Here is a 17,248-nt window from a genome sequence, read left to right on the forward strand (position 1 = left end):
GTGGGCGCCGCGGCCCGGCCCCCACCCCGGGCGCTCGCGCGCGGCCCCCACCTGGGCCCTCCGTCCGCCCTCCCGGCGCGCCCATGAACTCCGTGTCGCCGGCCGCCGCGCAATACCGGAGCGGGAGCCCGGAGGACGCGCGCCGCCCCGAGGGCCGCAGGCCGCGGGGCCCCCGAGTCCCGGACCCCAACGGCCTGGGGCCCTCTGGAGCCAGCGGCCCGGCTCTTGGCTCGCCCGGGACCGCCCCTGGGGAGCCGGACGAGGTGGACAAGTTTAAGGCGAAGTTCCTGACGGCCTGGAACAACGTCAAGTACGGTGAGGAGGGGGCGGGCCCGGGGGTTGTGTTCTGAGATAGGAGCCAGCCGGGGGTTGGGCTTGGCGGGGGAGGGGGGGGGTGCTCGAGGTCGGTGGGAGTCCAGGAGAACCAGACGCTGGCCCTCCGAGTGTTCCACCCTTTGCTCGCCTCTTGTGAGTCACCTGTGGGTCCCCCGCCCTGTCCTGTCCTGCCCTGCCCCGGGCGGACCTGCAGCAGGTCCAAAAGGAATGTGTTTTCAAGTCTCCATTCCCGTGTGACCCTGGGCAAGGTTTCTTTGCTCTGCTGTGCCTTCATTTTTCCCCTCTGTAAAACGGATACAATAATCAGAACCGCTTTATTCGTCCCGAATTAATGGCAAACACTCACGTGGCCGTTACTACGGTCCCTGCCTCCCTCCGAGAGGAGTGTGGCATGGATTTCCCCGTGCCAGCCCTGAGATAGGACCTAGGATGGTCTCCGTTTCACAGACCGGGGAGTAGAAGCGCTGTTGCTGTGAAGCAGGTGCTTCAAGTCGCTGGGTGCTGCCCCACCCACGTCTCCCCCCCCCAGGCTGGGCAGTCAAAAGCCGGACCAGCTTTAGCAAGATCTCCAGCGTCCACCTCTGTGGCCGCCGCTACCGCTTCGAGAGCGAGGGTGAGCTGGTGGCCCCGGTCCGCGGTTGAGGGAGGCCCCCAAGGCTGTTCCTGACGGCAGCTGACAAGCCTGCTCTCGCAGGTGACATCCAGCGTTTCCAGCGGGATTTCGTGTCCCGCCTGTGGCTCACCTACCGCCGGGACTTCCCGCCCCTCGCTGGAGGCTGCCTGACCTCGGACTGTGGCTGGGGATGCATGCTTCGCAGCGGGCAGATGATGCTGGCACAGGGCCTGCTGCTGCACTTCCTGCCCAGAGGTGAGTGGGGGAAGGGAAGGGCCCCCTCAGAGTGCAGCGCCAAGGGCACAGGGCGGCACAGGGCAGCGGTGTTGGGCTTGTTTGTAAACAAGTTTACAGTTAAGTTAGATTGTGTGCCGAGTAGGTTTTGAGGGGGGTGTGAGAGTTTATCAAATAGGTTGCAGGAATGGGAAAATTGTTGGGAAACGTGGCGTCTCGGGAGCCTTAGAATTGTACGTAAAGCATGAGCTGATGGGAAGCTTGGCCCCCACTGGCACCGTCTGACTGTGTACTCCATCCCCACCAGACTGGACGTGGTCCGAGGCCTCAGGCCTGGGCCCCTCTGAGCCATCAGGGTTGGCCTCTCCCAACCGTTACCGCGGGCCTGCACGCTGGATGCCCCCCCGCTGGGCCCAGGGCACCCCCGAGCTGGAGCAGGAACGTCGGCACCGGCAGATAGTGTCCTGGTTCGCCGACCACCCCCAGGCCCCCTTTGGTCTACACCGGCTGGTGGAGCTTGGGCAGAGCTCAGGCAAGAAGGCGGGTGACTGGTATGGGCCATCTCTGGTGGCACACATACTCAGGTGAGGGCCGCTGCAGGGGACACGGGAACCACTGGGTTTCCCCCAGGAACTCAGGCCTTCCCTCTCACCCCCAGGAAAGCTGTGGAGAGCTGCTCAGAGGTCACCCGCCTGGTGGTGTATGTTTCTCAGGACTGCACAGGTAAGAGACCGGAAACCACGGTCACAGAGTTCTCACCCTGAGCCAGTCGCTAGGACTTAACCTGCCTCAGAGGCTGAAACCAGTTCTGGGGCAGAGGGACCCTTGGAAAGGATTCAAGGCCCACACAGTGGAAGGTCTTCAGGATCCCTCCACTCCCTCTGGAACCAGGAGAGGAAACTTTAGGGGCTTCTCTACAAGTGATAGAATAAAGGACATAAGGACTTCCCTCCATCAGGTCCAATTTACTCCTACTCTGTAAATAATTCTTAAAGAATTATTTTTTTAATTAATTTTTTAATGTTTATTTATTTTTGAGAGACAGAGTGCAAGTGGGAGAGGGGCAGAGAGAGAGGCAGACACAGAATCTGAGCAGGCTCCAGGCTTTGAGCTGTCAGCACACAGCCTGACGTGGGGCTCTAACTCACCAACCTGACCTGAGCTGAAGTTAGCCACTTAATTGACTGAGCCACCCAGGCGCCCTCCTCCAAATCAGTTTAGATAGGGTTTTTATTAATAGGAGCCTCGGTGGATTGGTATCAGGGAATCTACAAAACCTATACGTTTTTATGCAGAATTGTAGAGATTTGGGCAACGTTTGATTTTCACGGACAACCCCGATCTTACTCTGTTTGGGCTGTTATAACAGAAGTGCCACAGACTATAGAGGCTTCTAAATAACGGGAATTTATTTTCATAGTTCTGGGGGCTGGGAAGTCCAAGATCAGGACATCAGCAGATTCAGTGTCTGGTGGGCACCCACTTCCTGGTTCATTTTGCTGTGTCCACATGGTGGAAGGGGCTCTCTCAGGTCTTTTTTATAAAGACACTAATCCCATTCATGAGGATTCCACCTTCATGACCTAGTCGCCTCCCAAAGGCCCCACCTCTTAATACCACCGCCTTAGGGATTAGAATTTCTTCTCCGTCTTTGTCTTCTTCTTCTTTTTTTTTTTAATGTTTATTTTATTTTTTAAGAGAGAGAGACAGAGCGCAAGCAGGGGAGGGGCAGAGAGAGAGGGAGACACAGAATCGGAAGCAGGCTCCAGGCTCTGAGCTGACAGCACAAAGCCCGATGCGGGGCTCAAACCCACGAGCCGTAAGATCATGACCCGGGTTGAAGTCAGGTGCTTAACCCACTGAGCCACCCAGGCACCCCCCCCCCCAACTTTTTTTAATGTTTATTTTTGACAGAGAATGCATGTGTATGTGCGAGTGGGGGAGGGGCAGAGAGACTAGAGAGAGAATCCCAAGCAGGCTCACCGTGTCAGCATGGAACCTGATGCATGACTCTATCCCATGACTGCAAGATCATGACCCGAGCTGAAATCAAGAGCTGGACGCTCAACCGACTGAGCCACCCAGGCGCTCTGGGGATTAGAATTTCAACATCTGAGGGGCGCCTGGGTGGCGCAGTCGGTTAAGCGTCCGACTTCAGCCAGGTCACGATCTCGCGGTCCGTGAGTTCGAGCCCCGCGTCAGGCTCTGGGCTGATGGCTCAGAGCCTGGAGCCTGTTTCCGATTCTGTGTCTCCCTCTCTCTCTGCCCCTCCCCCGTTCATGCTCTGTCTCTCTCTGTCCCAAAAATAAATAAACGTTGAAAAAGAGAGAAAAAAAAAAAGAATTTCAACATCTGAATTTTGGAGGGGGGAGACACAAGCATTCAGACCACAGCAGCTGCGTTTCCAGAAGGGTCGAATCCACTTTTCTGGGAGCCAGGCAGGGGCTTACTTAGCAGTAAGGGAGGAAGTGGGAGAATGGGGGCCAGCGGATTGGACTCGAGGAGGAGGGACACACAGGGACATTCAGCTGAGGGGCAGTCTGCTCGGTGTTGCCATTTCCATTTGGGCAAACCCATGCTCTGAGTAAGTAAAGACTAACCAGGCCTGGAACTGGGGAGGTGCTCTGCCTCCTCCTGGTTTTCTGTTCTTCATCGAAACCTCAGGGCCTCAATTGCCCTGTCTGTAAAATGGGGATGTTGACACCTACCTGGAGGCCCTGGGATTGTCTGGGGGAATTTGGGGTGGGTGGGGCGCCAGAAAGACATCCTTTTCTGCCGGTGACGGGAGTAGGACCCTGAGAGGCCGCGTAGGCTTCGGGAGGGCCGCACTCTGAGGCTTGAAGGGTGGGCGAGAACGTGACTTGCCGCGCCGTCCTTCCAGTGTACAAGGCAGATGTGGCACGCCTGGTGGCCAGGCCGGACCCCACAGCTGAGTGGAAGTCTGTGGTCATCTTGGTGCCGGTGCGGCTGGGTGGCGAGACGCTCAACCCTGTGTATGTGCCCTGCGTGAAGGTAGGTTCCACCGAGCCTCCCCTGGGAACTGCCCCGGCTTCGTTAGCTCGGCTTGGGTGTTTCTGCTTCCCCCATCTCTATCTGTTGCTTCAGTGGTTGCGAGCACCTACTATGTGCCGAGCACCGTCCCAGCTGCTGGGGACTTGGAGGCCAACAGGCAAACGTTCGTGCCCTCTGGGAGTGGGGAAGGTCAGACAGTGGATCTGAAACCACACTGACAGCTGTGGCATTACACCGTAGATTCTAGAGGGACTAAAACTAACACTGAAGGGCAGACGGGGGTGGCTGCAGCCTAGGAAAGCCCCTCTCCAGCCAGGGCAGGAGAGGAGGCAGAGGCGTGCTCTAGGCAAAAGGAATGGCAAGGCCGGAAAAACCCTGGTGTTTTCACTCAGAATGTAGGCCAGAATTGTCCCTACAGCCTGCAAGGCTTTGCACTGTGTCCCTGTTCCTTGACCTCATCTGCCCCCCACTCTCCTTCTCAGTTCACTCTGCCCCAACCACACAGGCCTTCCCCACTGTTCTCAGAACACACCTGCCCCAGGGCCTTTGCACTCACTTCCATCTGCTTGGAGTGCTCTTTGTGTAGAGATACACTCCTAACTCTCTCTCTTACTTCATTCAGGTCTTTGCTGAAATGGCACCTTTTAGTGAGGCCGTTCTGATTCCCCTTATTTCAAATTGCAAAGCCCTCTTTCATCCTTTATTCTCCCAGTGTTACTGCCCGCTGAGGCGACAGAACTTACTCATCTTGTTCCTTGTTCGTCTCCTACAGTAGAAGGTCTGCTCCATGAGAACAGGCTGGGGCTTTTGCTAAGTGTTTCTCAAGGGACTGTCTCTGACAGCACCTGCCCAAAGCACACTCCTCCACCCCCTTTCCTCCCTGCAGGAGCTCCTGCGTTCAGAGCTGTGCCTGGGCATCATGGGGGGCAAGCCACGGCATTCACTGTACTTCATCGGCTACCAGGGTAGGCCCACCCCTTCCCACTCCATCCTGCCCCACCTTACCCCTCCCCAGCCCCTCTCATGCCTCCACCCTTGCAGATGACTTCCTGCTCTACCTGGACCCCCACTACTGCCAGCCCACTGTGGATGTCAGTCAGGCTGACTTCCCCCTGGAGGTGAGGAGGCTGGGATCCCTGGGGTGGGGCTGGGGAACGTGGAGGGAGCCGGGGCCCTAAGCTTCCCACGTCTTGTGCCCCAGTCCTTCCACTGCACCTCACCCCGAAAGATGGCCTTTGCCAAGATGGACCCAAGCTGTACGGTGGGGTTCTATGCTGGAGACCGGAAGGAGTTTGAGACGCTCTGCTCAGAGCTGACCAGGGTGAGCGAGGAGGGGAGGGTGGGGGGCAAGGGGCAAGGAGGGAGTGGAAGAGGAACAGAGATCTTGAGTCCAGCAGACACGGGCGGGGCAGGGGGCGCTGCTTGCAGGCTGTGTTGTCAAGATGGTTATCCTGTCCCCAAGCTACTAACGCCCAGCTATGACCAATTAGACAAAAGAAGGGCATAAAAGGAGAAGTGAGGAGCATTGTTGCTTGAGCTGCCCCCGTGAGCTCAAGTGGTGGGGCCTCTCCCCATCCCCTGGCTCTGCAGCCCCATCAGGGCTTTACCCTTATAATAGTGTCAAAAGGTAGCCACCGGCCTTCCTGGGCACCCACCTCCCAGTTCAGTGGAAAGGAAGCCTCACTTTCCCAGCAGATGCAGCAAAAATCGCAGGGTTGCCGTTCATTGGTTACACTGGGCCGTATATCCATCACTGGGCCAATCACTGGGGCCAGGGAATGGATGGTGCTGATTGGCTGGGCTGGGCCATTGCCCGGAGGGATGGGAGCTGAGCTCAGGAAGCACCTGATAAATATACCTATTGGGATAATTATAGGATAATTAACATGGTTTGGAGCTAAGCCACGCTCTCTCTCTCTCCCCTCCAGGTCCTCAGCTGCTCCTCAGCCACAGAGCGGTACCCCATGTTCACCCTGGCCGAGGGCCATGCTCAGGACCACAGCCTGGATGACCTCTGCTCCCAGCTCTCCCAGCCGACGCTGCGGCTCCCTCGCACGGGGCGGCTCCTCAAGGCCAAACGCCCAAGTTCTGACGACTTTGTGTTTTTATGACGGGTGGGGTTGGGGGAGAAGATGTGCACTATTTATTTTTTTATTTATGTCATGCTGGGTTGTGGGAGCTTGACATCGGGAGGTGATGGGTCTTCCCCTTCTCACTCCCTTGACAAGTGCAGCTGAGACCAGTCCAGGAAAGCTCTGGACTGGGGCCATTCAGACAATGGGCCTCCCGCCAGCTGGGCCCTCCTCACAGGGCAGGGAGGGAGAGCTTCCGGACACCCACTCAGGGCCTGACTCAAGTACTGTAGTTTGCACTGGACCACCCATGCCCCTCACTGGTCCCAAAGCCCCTACCCTGCTAAGGACGGGGGGGTAGGGGAGGGGGGGAACTGTGGCCACTGGGGGCTAATAAAGCCGTTTAATTTGACTGTGGCTATGGCTGGGCCCAGCATTTAAGGGATGGGGTCCAAGGGGTCCGAGGCGTGTCTCAAGGTGAGATGCTGGGGGAAGCGTGTTAGGTAGGCCTCACTTCCACAACTTCTTCGGCCACAGGCAGACACCAGGGTCTACGCAGTCCCCAAGCTTGATTGGAGGGGAGGAACCCCAGGGCCCCTGCCTGCTCCCCGGAGCTCAGGGGCCGCTCTTGGGACCCTGTTGCTTCCTCCGCTGCCGGCCCAGCTGCCGGAAGTGCAGCCGTTTGGGGTTGAGGCCAAAGGCCTGCAGTCTCTGGCGGCTAAACTCACGGCCACCCAGGGTCACGGTGGGGCCCAGGAGACGCGCCTTCTTGCCCCTCCTCCGCCTGTGGGGGACTGGCTTCTGGGTGGGAGACACAGGACCCGCCTCTTCCTGTGCTGGGGGGCTCCCAGGCTGGGGCCGCTGCCCACAGGCCCCATCAGGTGCTAGCAGCTGCCCTGGAGGGTCGGCTTTGTCTCTCTGTGGCTTCCCTGTGGCTTCCGTGAGTGTCTCCGTCCTGAGGAGAAAAGCAGGGGCTCAGCCCAAGCCTGGCAGGCCTGTTCCTGAGCACACATCTCCCATTTTACAGATGAGGAAAGGAGAGGTTCAGAGAAGCAAGGCAGCAAATCAGAGGCCTGCCTCAGATTCAAACCCAAGTCTGACACCAAAACTGGGGCTTTTCTACTGAAGTCGGAGGCTGGACTGTATTGCTGATAATTCTGGTACCTGGGCTTATTTCAGCTTTAAATCAACTCTGTGAGCTCCTATCACCCCTGCTTTATAGATCAGGAAATAACGGTCTTAATACTACCACTACCTACATAGCACTTACTCTGTTTTAAACGCTTCAAATGAATGAATTCACTTAATCCTCAAAAACCCAATAAGAAATGAGCCATCTTGACCCCCATTTTAAAAATGAAGAAACAGGCCCAGAAAAGGCACGTGCCTTGCCCAAGGTCACACAGCTGTGGCCCAGTCAGAATTTGAACCCAGGTATCAGAGAAAGGAAGCCCCATTCCCAGGGCCATGCAGCAAAATGGCTGACGGAGCAAGACTCGAACCCAGGCCCAGCTGGCTCCTGAGCCCGCCCTCCTCCAGCCAGTGACACTCACCCCTCTGGGCAAAGTGACTTGAAGATCTGCCTCTTCTTCCAGGAGTTCTGGGCCTTCTGGCTGTATGCCCTCTTGTCCTGCAACTCCTCTTGCTCTGACCTGCGGATGCCCAGCAGATAGGCCTATTGCCCGATGCTCTGGGAGGGACCCGTGCCCCCTCCCCCCCCCCCCCCCAGGACACCCGGCCCAGCCCCGACCTGTCACCTGTACATGCAGGTCTTCTTCAGGGAGCACCACCGGTTCAGCTCTTTGTCATCAGCAGCGAGGATCTACACAGGGAGGGAGGGTGGGGTCCTACTGTTTGAGCCCTGGGTCGGGGGGTATAGGCGGCCTGGCTCTCTCGGAGCCTTAGCCACCTCACTGTTCAAAGCAGGGTAACGCTCCTCCCAAGTTCAGCAGGATGTCACCATAGCGGGAGAGGACTGATTTCTGCGGAGGCCACCAGAGGTCTTTGGCAGGGGACATCAGATGGGGAAACTGAGGCCCATCAAGGAGATCCTTGCCGTAGTCACACGGCCACGGAGCGGCTGATTTAAGATCCCAGTTTGGGGGTCCAGGGGTCCCAGCAGCCTCAGAACAGGGCAAGGGTCTCTGCTAATGACCGGGTGTGCAAATTATAGATGAGGCCCAGCCTCCCAGCTCCAGGCCTCGGTTTCCTCATCTACAAGGTGGGCAAGCCCCTTAGAAACTATTCAGATTGAGTAAATGCAGATGGTATGAGCTCCATAAACGTTGGCTTTGCAGGCCATGCACAGTCAAGCACCCACAGCCACATGGCTGAGGGACAAATGCCATTCCGAGAGCCACACACGTTCATTTCACCTCCGTAGCCACAAGGTGGGCCTGTTATTAGGCCCGTTTTAAGTGGGGAAACTGAGGCACAGCATTCTAGGTCACACAGCTGGTGAGTGACCAAAGCAAGATTTGAATCCAGGCCATCTGTTTCCAGGGTCACCCAACTGCAGACATACGGTGACAGAATGGAAAGTACTATTTACAGGGGTGTCTGTGGGCACAGCCGCTGGAGGCAGGTGACATTACTCGTGTTGTTAGCGCTAACACACCTCTTGTTTTCAAGGTGAGGGAGCAGGGGTGTTGCAACCTCTGCGGGGTCCACACTCCCTCTTGCCCCCGGGGCACCCCCTGCCCCTGTGCCGGGCACCCCCTGGGGCCTCACCTCCTCGGTGCTCAGCCCGAAGTCGCAGGGAACCACGGTGCGGTACTTAAAGCGACAGGGCAGATCGTCAATGATGTCCTCGTAGTCCAGCCGGTAATACTCATCCAGGTACTCCTCGAACGTCTTGTCTCCTGTGAGGGGAGGGAGCCAGGCTGCCAGGGTGTGCCGGGTCCCGCGGAGCCCCTGCCCGCCCCCCCGCCAGCAGCCCGGGCCTCACCAGGGTTGAACACGGGCTTTTCCTGCCCCACCGCCGTGGCGAAGGGCGACTTGCGCTTCTTGCCTGTCAAGGGGGCCTCGCGCCGCTTTTTCCGCGGCTGGCTGGGGTCATAGTCAGCATCCATCTGCCAAGATGCAAAAGTCAGGCCAGCCCCCGGGGGGACCCCACACACCCCCAGGTCCCCCTCCACCCTGGGCACCTACATTGAAGTCGGGGTCCTCGCAGTGCGGTTCCTGCTGGCTCCAAGCTCCACCCTGCTCGGGCCCAGCCCATGTGTCCCAGTTCCAGTCATCTGCTTCCAAAGGAGACAGGGTAGGGGGGTCAGGGTGGGACTTTGGACTTGAGACCCAGCCACTCCCCCAGCTGGTGCCCCCCCCCCCCCCCCGTGACCTCACCTTCAAGCCCTTCCTCTTCCTCAAATTGCGGCTTCTCCTCCTCCGTGGTGCCATAGTACTCGTCCCCAAAACATCTCTGTGGGGTCAGAGCCAGGAGGGATCAGTAAGGCCTCTCCCCCCAGACAGTTTCATTCCTGCACCTTACATGGCTCCCAGCACCCTCAAGGCCTAGCTGCTGCCGGTGTGCCCAGGCCCCCCAAGGCCCCAATCCCCCTGATTCTGTTCCAACGAGCCGCAGTTCTTTCCCTCCCACAGGCCTTTGCGCCTGCAGTACCCGCTCCCCGGCTGCCTAACTGCTGCTCGGGCCTCCGGTCTCCGCTGCCTGCCCTCAACCCGCTCACCACCACACCTGCCAAAGCCGATCAGGGACTCCCTGAATACCCCACCTCCCCCTGCACACCGCCCATCACCACTCTGATCCCTGGGGGCACTCACTGTACAGGTAAGTGCCTGCCATCAGACTGGGAGCTCTGGGAGAGCAGCGACCACTATGTCGCCTGATGCTCAGTGACCATCAGACTGGCTCTCGCCGTTACATGAGCTCCGAGGCCGTTGGGCCCTTGCTGGAACCCCAGCACCCAGTGGGCACCCGGCAGAGGCAGGTATTGCTTACGGTGTCACTTATTAAGCCCCTACTGTATGCCCAATGCTGGGCTGCATCTTGCTGCATTCTCACAAACACCCCAAGGGACAGAAACTACCTCCATTCTACTGAGGAAACTGAAGCCTACGTGTCCTCAGTCTCCTTCCCTGGCCTCCGAGGCTTGGTCGGGGGCCTCTTTGGGGCTCCCGGGGTCCCCGCTGCTTTCCTCATAAGGCCCTATCGCCTGTTTCCATGGCCTGACAGACACTATGTCCCCTCTAACCCAACAATAAACATCAATGGCAACAAGACGAAAGGAAACACAGCTACCCCGTTCCTTGAGCATTACCAATGTTTACACGTACTCCTCTTGGGCTGTCGTGACAACAGCCCTGAGGTAGACGGTATGGCTGAGCTCACTTTGCAGACAGGGACACACGCTCAGAGAGATCGAGTCACTTCTCACAGGTCACACAGCCGGGAAACAACCACTGATTCCAGAGCCCTGTCCCAAGCACTGCGTGGCGAGGGTGGGGTGCAGGGGCCGCACCTGCATGAGCTGGTCATGCTGGGTAGGATCAAAGTCGTCCTCCAGGTCCTTCTCCTCGAAGCCCAGTGTCTCATTGCCTGTGACCTGCCGCAGCCTCTCCAGCTTGGCCAGGATCTCCTTCCTCTTCAGGTTCTTCAGCTGCTTGAGCTCCTCCTGCTTCTTCGCTTTCTCCTGCGGGTGACAGGCCAGGGAGAGAGGGAGGGCGTGGGCTCTCCCCGCAGGGCTGGCAGCCCTCCCCAGCCTGACAGCCCCACACTCACCCTCTTCTTTCGCTCCCTCGTCTCCTCTCTCCGCTCCTTCCTGCGCCCGTCCTTGCGGCGCACAGAGGACGCGATGCTTCGAGGGTAGGTCTTGACCTGTGGGCAGCAAGGGAGCCCAGAAAGGGCCACAGAGATGATTCTGGGCTCTCCCGGCCTGGGCCCCAAGGTCCGGGTCCTGCTCGGCGCCCGCCCTGGCCACGCACCAAGGCCGAGTCCGGCTCCTCGAAGCGGAAGTTGTACTTGTGCTCAAAGTCCTCCTGCTTCTTCAGAAACAGCTCCCCCTCATCCGAGGAATCATCCACGGCCAGCTGGACGGGGAGGCTGGGGCCCCTGAGGGACGAGATGGGGCAGGGCTGGGGGTCAGCCGAGCCCCTGCACTCCTGTGTACTAGCTGCGTGAACTCATTGCCTTCTCCTAAGAACCCCACTTCTGGGGCACCAGGGTGGTTTGGTTGGTTAAGCGTCCGACTCTTGATTTCGGCTCAGGTCATGATCTTACGGTTCGTGAGTTCGAGCCCCACATCGGGCTCTGTGCTGACCGCGCAGAACCGGCTTAGGAACCTCTCTCAATCCCTCTGTCTGCCCCTCTGCGGCCTGTGTGCACACTCCCTCCCTCTCCCTCTCTCTCTCCTCTCTCAAAATAAATAAACCAACTTCAAAAAAGATCCCTACTTTCGAGGCACCCCCATTTGACAGATGGGGAACCCGGGGACAATGTCTAACGACAAGGCCACCTAGCTCCAGACCCCATGCCCCTCGCCCCACCGCTCTTCCTCACAGAACAAGACCTCTGCTACCGTCTGTGCAAAAAAGTAAACAGCCGGTGCCCTTTGCTTTCTGGCTGGCTTGGCTCCAGGCCCCTGGGGGACATGGTTACTCACGCTTCCTCCTCCTCCTCTTCTTCCTCCTCGCCCTCCTCCTCCTCCTCATAGTGTTTGTTAAGAATATAATCTCGCAGGAACCGCTCGCCTTCATCTAGCTCTGGGTCGTTCCAATATTCTTTGAGGTGGGTCTGGGGGGGTGGTGGGGGCAGACAGGACACAGGTCAGGGACTTGTGGGCCGGGAAGGAGGTAGGCATGGACACCATGTAGATTTAAGTAACTGACACTTCACGGCCAGCCTGTAAACTCGAGGGGATAATCCCCATTTTATAGAAATAGAAACTGGCGCCCAGAGAGGGGCACACCCCACCTTCAGACTAGGTGCTCTTGACTACTCCCTCAAGGATTCGTTTCCAGAAAAAGGCTGGAAACGGTATAGACACGAGAACTCACCAGTTCTTGCAGGGTATCAGTGTGGTGAATCTCCTTCTGCCCCTTCAGCCACTCCACGTAGTCCGCATCCTCCTGGGCCTGAGGGTAGACCAGCACGGAGGGTCTGGGGACCCCTTCCTGTCAGCAGCACCCCCCCCCCACCTCGGTCCATCCAGGCCCCAGCACTTACCTTCTCCTCCCTGGTTTTAGCGCGTTTCTGCAGCAACCCGGAGCCACCCTCCCCGGCACTGTCCTCACTCTCGCTGTCTTCCACAAAAGCCCGGAAGCTGCCCACGTGAGAGAATAAGCCTCAGGATATGCAGGCTGGTCTCTGCCCACAGTCCCAGCATTAACCCCATTTACGGAGTCCTGAGCCCTCCACAACAAGCTCAGAGCAGTACTGTGACCCAGGGAGCATCGTCAACCCCATTTAACAGATGGAGAAACGGAGGCACGGAAAGACTAAGTGACGTGCCCAAGGGCACACAGCCATGAAGTACCACAGCTGGATTTGAACCCAGGCCTGTCCGATCCTGTGGCCTCAGTCCTATCCATTTGGCCATTCAATCCGCCCAGGCTCACCTTTCCTTGAGCTGTTTCTGCTCTTCTGCGTAACTTTTTGACGAGATCTGCTGCAGAGAGAGTGACACAGGCCTCAGGCCCAGCCCCAAGCCCCTCAGCCCCCGACCAGGCCTCCACCCCACCTACCTGGAATCTCTGATTGGAGGTCTCCTCATCTGAATTTTCCTCATCGATATATTTGCTGCGCAAGGAAGAATGGGGCTTTCAGAACAGACTCCCCATGGCTCGTCTGTCCCTATGGGGCGGGCAGCTGTTAGAGCAGCAGTTGGGGGGCAGTGGGGTACAGGTGAGTCACTGACGATGCTGTTCTCTGGGGTTCCCTCAATCCTGGTGAGTCTCCGCCAGCTTCTTTCCACCCTTGCTTCTAAGACTCCCATGTGCCTGTCTGCCTGCCCTGGGAAGACTGTGGGGGGACGGTGGGGAGTCAAGGTCTCTCCTCACCCTTCTTTCTCCAAGATAACCTTCCTTTCGTAGTCCTTCAGGTACATGGGCCGCATCTTCTTTTGTTTCTCCTTGGCTGCTGGCGCTTCCTCACTCTCCGAGGAGGATACTATCGGGTTGCCAGAGACATCTGCCATCACTCACAGCCCCCTTCCTTTCCCAGGCAGAGAATCTCACAGGGCTTGGGCCAGGACACCCCCAAGGTTTCAAATCCCCGAGCCACCAGTTCCCAGCTGTGAGACAGGTATCACACTTATACTACATCAGTAGTAGCTGGCTACGCTCATTCAGTGAGTAATTCATGCTCTGAACAGTGCTAAGCACACAGTTGTTACTAACAGCAAGTAATAACTTAAAACACTCTGCTATGCACTGTAGACCTAGAACATATAACATATAAGGGTTCATTAAGTAGTCACAAAAGCCAGTAAGGCAGTGGGGAGCCTGGGCCGTAGGGATGAGCAGCCCCAGACCTGTTCTCTGATAGAAGGTGGCATCTTTCTGGTAAATGCGGGGGTCCTTCTTCTTCAACAGGGAGAGAGTCCTGTAAAAGTCACGTTCTTGCTGGGGATCAAATTCCTAAGGCATGAAAAGGATCAGGAACAGACTTCAGAAAGGAGATGGGGAGAGACTTGGTGGAGGCTAGGGGACACTAAGTAAGAGGGGCAGGTGGGCTGTGAGCCTGTGGAAATTAGGGTGGAGGGAGGGGTATACATTAGGAGGCTGGAGAAGGGATCCAGCTAGACAGAGGCAGGTAGGGGGCTCCAGGGTGGGTATGAGGGGAGGTTGGAAGACAGCAAAGAGGTGGAGGAGGAAGAGGGCGCCTTTTGGGGGTGGGCAGGGGCAGGCCACACAGGTACAGGATCTGAAACAGGGGAAGGGGGCGGGCAAGGGGAGGATACTTCCTAAGGACAAAGGATTGACAGCGGGGCAGGTGAGCAGAGAGGGCGCATGTGTGGGACAGCAAGCAGGGGCTGGGTTGCACAGCGAGGCCCCGAAGATCAGGGCTGATGTGAGAGGCCGAGCGTCCCATGTGGCAAAGAGATGTCCCACTTCGGGGACTGACAAATGGTTAAATTCTTGGGGATGAGGAAATGGACACAGCCGTCGCTCCTCACATCAGGATGGGCAGGTGGATCGTGCGTGGCGAGAGAGAGGAAGTAGGGGGGCATTGGGCCACCCCGTGGGGATGGGGAGGGCGCTGTGTGTCGTCCATGGGATTAGAAAAAGGAGGTTGGACGCTCCCGTAGGGTGGAAGGGGGCTGGAGACTAGCCACCCTCTGCATATCAGGATAGGGGTGCGGTGGGGAGCTTGGATCTTCCCGAAAGTACGGGGCCGAAGTGAGAAAGCTCACCACGCGCTCGTCGCCAGAGTCGGACTCAGAGCTGGAGTCGCCGCCGCTGTCTCGGTCCCCGTAGCGATCTTTAACTGCGGGGCAGATGAGAGCCCCTCACAGATCAGCTTGGAAGACCAGATCAATCCCCGCTTCCCGACGACCCTGTCCGCGCCGCCGCCCCGCGCGCATGCGCCCCACACTCACGCCGCTGCAGCTCCTCGCGCTCCCGGTAGCGGCCGTACCGCGCGGCAAACGCCGCGTTTACCCGAAGGGGTGACGACCCGCGCGGTTCCGGCATGGCGGCTCTGCGACCCACTGCGCACGCGTGTGGCGAGTGTCCCCCAAGGGGGTGGGGCTACCCTCAGCCCCAGCCTCGGCAGGCCCTAAAGGAGGCGGAGCCTCGCAGGCCGCCCCTAATCCCTCCCCCAGTCTTTCCGGGATCCCTTACGCCACCCGACCGCAGTCCCCGCCCGCGGGTCACGCCTCTGTGGGTCAGACTACAGCCATCGCCCCCCCTCCCCCCCCCCACCACTCCGGGGCTCCCGGCACCCAGCTGACATCTGGGGGCCCTTTCTCCACTCGCGGTTTCCTGCCTCCCTTCCGTTCCGACAGCGTAAACCGCTGCCCCACCCAGCACACTCACCTCTGTCACCCTGGGAATTACCACTCTCTCCCCTCCCCCAAAGTATCCACGATATGCGACCCCCGTGCCCACCCCCCACAAACATACTGGACGTGCGACTCTCCATCGCAGACTCAAAAATCAGAAGCCACCAGCTCTGTGATCATGCACAAGTCTTAATTTAATGGGTAAAAACATTAAATTATCACACAACAATATTTTTCCATAAAGCTTAATAAATAGAATCTTTTTTTAACGCTGTACAAGAGACTGAAAAACAAGTTTCCAACAAAATATGAACTCATACTACCCTTCTATTGATTTTAAACACTCCCCCCTCCCCCCATGCTTGAAAGCAGTGTGCACATTTGAGGTCTGTCTCTGGGTACAGCTAGCCAAGGTCGCCAGGTTCCAGGAGCCCTGGAAGCGATGACCTCACTCGGGCTGGGGCTTTAAACGCTCTGCCCTTGGGCGTCTGCAGCCCCAGCAATCTGAGGCGCAGAGAAAACTGAACCGTTTAGATGGCTGTTGCCTGCAGGAGCCCTTCTCTGCCCAACACATCAAAAGGGGTGAGAAAAACAAATGAGAAATGTCCCTCAAACACACACACCCCACAAATCAACACCAACAAGCCACAAACTGGTGCCCCTCCCCTTTTGACAGGGGGCAGAAGGAGTGAGGGGAGAAAGTGTTTCTTTCCTCCTCTTTTGACACAGAACCCTGTTGGGTCCGGTTGCTGCAGTGGGCGCCCCGGGTCACAGCAGTACCACCGAGTGCCCCTGCAGTATGTCCATGAGATCCTGGGCCCCTATCCCCTGTGCCAGCTCCAGGGGTGTGAGCCCCCTGGCGTCCCTGTGATGGAGATCAGACTCAGAAGCCAGGAAGCTGACCACAGCGGTGTGGCCCTCTCGCACCGCCAGATGGATGGGGAGTGCCCCGGTGCCGTCAGGCACGTTGACATCAGCACCATGCTCTACCAAAACCTTCAGGGTGTCCAGGAATCCAGTGCGTGCCGCATCATGGGCTGGAGTGGTGCCGGAGGTGTCCTGGACATTGGGGCTGGCACCTTGCTTGAGAAGTTCCAACGCAATGGTGGAGCTTCCAAACATCATGACCTGTGTGGGGGCAGAGAGTGAGGGGTCCTCAAGGGAAAGGTTCCAGGAAAAGGGGTCACTGTAGAGAGGGGTCATTCAAGAATAGGGAACACTAGAGCTTTTCTAAAGAATGGGGACACACCAGGGAACACAAGCTCTCAGGCGGTTGTTTGATACCCCAGAGAAAGACGTCTCCTTGGAATAGGGACCCCGAAGAAACTGGTCACCCCCCTAAGGATAAGAAAACCACGTAGGGAATAGCCTCCAAGGAAACGTTCGAGAAACCTAAGACCCTCCCCAAGGAAGCAGAGATATGCCCCATCCCATATGGGAAATCGCTAGGAAATATGACCCCTCCTCCCCCACCCCCAGAAATAGGCCTCTTAGAATGAGAACTGCTCCAAAGAACTTGGATAGCAAACTCAAGGGAAGATGCCCAGGGAATTTGAAACCCCAGGGTACTTGCCCTGAAGAAATAGGGTTCCCCCTGTAAAATGCCCCCCAGGGAATAAGGATGCCCATGCAACGTGTAACTGTGCCCCACTTAGGACTTCCCTTAATATACTAGGAATCTGGAAACAAACAAACACACACACAAAAAACCCAAAACAGGAATGGAGAGTTACCCAAATAACTGGATATATCGCAGAGAACCCTCCAGAAAATAGGGAACCCCTGGAAACATGAATCCCTCCTTCCAGTGATTGGATCCCCCCACAGAAGTTCCAAGAAACAAGAGCCAGTCCTATGAAGCCGGGATCCAAAGAAGCTGCTCTCACATCGCGGAATAAGAACCTCCCCAGGGAAAATTAATCCTCTGCACCCAGAAAACAAGAAATCCTCCAGAGAAGATGGAAAGTCCTCCCCTCCCCCAACCTAACTCCATCCACCACCCACCCACGAAAGTAGACATCAAG

At 57.5% G+C, this 17,248-nt stretch overlaps 3 protein-coding genes across 6 annotated transcripts in view; 1 reads left to right on the plus strand and 2 right to left on the minus strand.

Moving 5' to 3' along the window:
• Positions 1-7: 7 nt before the first annotated feature.
• Positions 8-6,684, plus strand: ATG4D (autophagy related 4D cysteine peptidase). 2 transcript variants are annotated; one of them, XM_040449879.1, is made up of 10 exons: positions 11-315; positions 866-949; positions 1,031-1,204; positions 1,491-1,767; positions 1,842-1,906; positions 4,065-4,195; positions 5,082-5,160; positions 5,237-5,313; positions 5,397-5,516; positions 6,124-6,684. In XM_040449879.1, the coding sequence occupies exons 1-10, from the start codon at positions 84-86 to the stop codon at positions 6,304-6,306; spliced, it is 1,422 nt and encodes a 473-aa protein (XP_040305813.1). In that variant the 5' UTR covers positions 11-83; the 3' UTR covers positions 6,307-6,684. The 2 variants fall into 2 exon arrangements, with proteins under 2 accessions (XP_040305814.1, XP_040305813.1); XM_040449880.1 differs by lacking the exon at positions 5,082-5,160 and having other exon boundaries at positions 8-315; positions 6,124-6,238.
• On the minus strand, positions 6,333-14,953 carry KRI1 (KRI1 homolog). 3 transcript variants are annotated; one of them, XM_040449873.1, is made up of 19 exons: positions 14,820-14,953; positions 14,634-14,707; positions 13,752-13,857; positions 13,279-13,387; positions 12,964-13,018; positions 12,838-12,884; positions 12,446-12,542; positions 12,277-12,354; positions 11,883-12,013; positions 11,206-11,332; positions 11,003-11,098; positions 10,743-10,913; positions 9,610-9,685; positions 9,418-9,509; positions 9,215-9,338; positions 8,998-9,128; positions 8,025-8,089; positions 7,821-7,919; positions 6,333-7,222 (listed from the first exon to the last, which is right to left on the minus strand). In XM_040449873.1, exons 1-19 carry the CDS (start codon positions 14,911-14,913, stop codon positions 6,883-6,885), a joined length of 2,112 nt encoding a protein of 703 aa, XP_040305807.1. In that variant the 5' UTR covers positions 14,914-14,953; the 3' UTR covers positions 6,333-6,882. The 3 variants fall into 3 exon arrangements, with proteins under 3 accessions (XP_040305807.1, XP_040305805.1, XP_040305806.1); XM_040449871.1 differs by having other exon boundaries at positions 12,838-12,887; XM_040449872.1 differs by having other exon boundaries at positions 6,883-7,222; positions 9,418-9,506; positions 12,838-12,887; positions 14,820-14,913.
• Positions 14,954-15,393: 440 nt separating this feature from the next.
• CDKN2D (cyclin dependent kinase inhibitor 2D) overlaps positions 15,394-17,248 on the minus strand; it is a 2,606-nt gene continuing 751 nt past the window's right edge. The window contains exon 3 of the mRNA XM_040449882.1: positions 15,394-16,352. Within this exon, the coding sequence (XP_040305816.1) occupies positions 15,993-16,352 (360 nt within the window). The 3' untranslated portion in view covers positions 15,394-15,992. The remainder of the gene's footprint in view (positions 16,353-17,248) is intronic.

This window comes from Herpailurus yagouaroundi, unplaced genomic scaffold (assembly GCF_014898765.1).
Source record: "Herpailurus yagouaroundi ecotype Mexico unplaced genomic scaffold, PumYag 200, whole genome shotgun sequence".
In the NCBI taxonomy this organism is placed as follows: Eukaryota; Metazoa; Chordata; class Mammalia; order Carnivora; family Felidae; genus Herpailurus; species Herpailurus yagouaroundi.

Excerpts from the sequence above, each read along its gene's own strand:
- ATG4D (XM_040449879.1), top strand. The coding sequence starts at position 84 with ATGAACTCCGTGTCGCCGGCCGCCGCGCAATACCGGAGCGGGAGCCCG. Across the intron at positions 1,205-1,490 it reads GCTGCACTTCCTGCCCAGAG|ACTGGACGTGGTCCGAGGCC; the intron begins GTGAGTGGGGGA and ends CATCCCCACCAG. Across the intron at positions 1,768-1,841 it reads CTGGTGGCACACATACTCAG|GAAAGCTGTGGAGAGCTGCT; the intron begins GTGAGGGCCGCT and ends TCTCACCCCCAG.
- KRI1 (XM_040449871.1), bottom strand. The coding sequence starts at position 14,913 with ATGCCGGAACCGCGCGGGTCGTCACCCCTTCGGGTAAACGCGGCGTTT. Across the intron at positions 12,014-12,276 it reads CTGATACCCTGCAAGAACTG|ACCCACCTCAAAGAATATTG; the intron begins GTGAGTTCTCGT and ends CCACCCCCCCAG. Across the intron at positions 8,090-8,997 it reads TCGGGCTGAGCACCGAGGAG|ATCCTCGCTGCTGATGACAA; the intron begins GTGAGGCCCCAG and ends CTCCCTGTGTAG.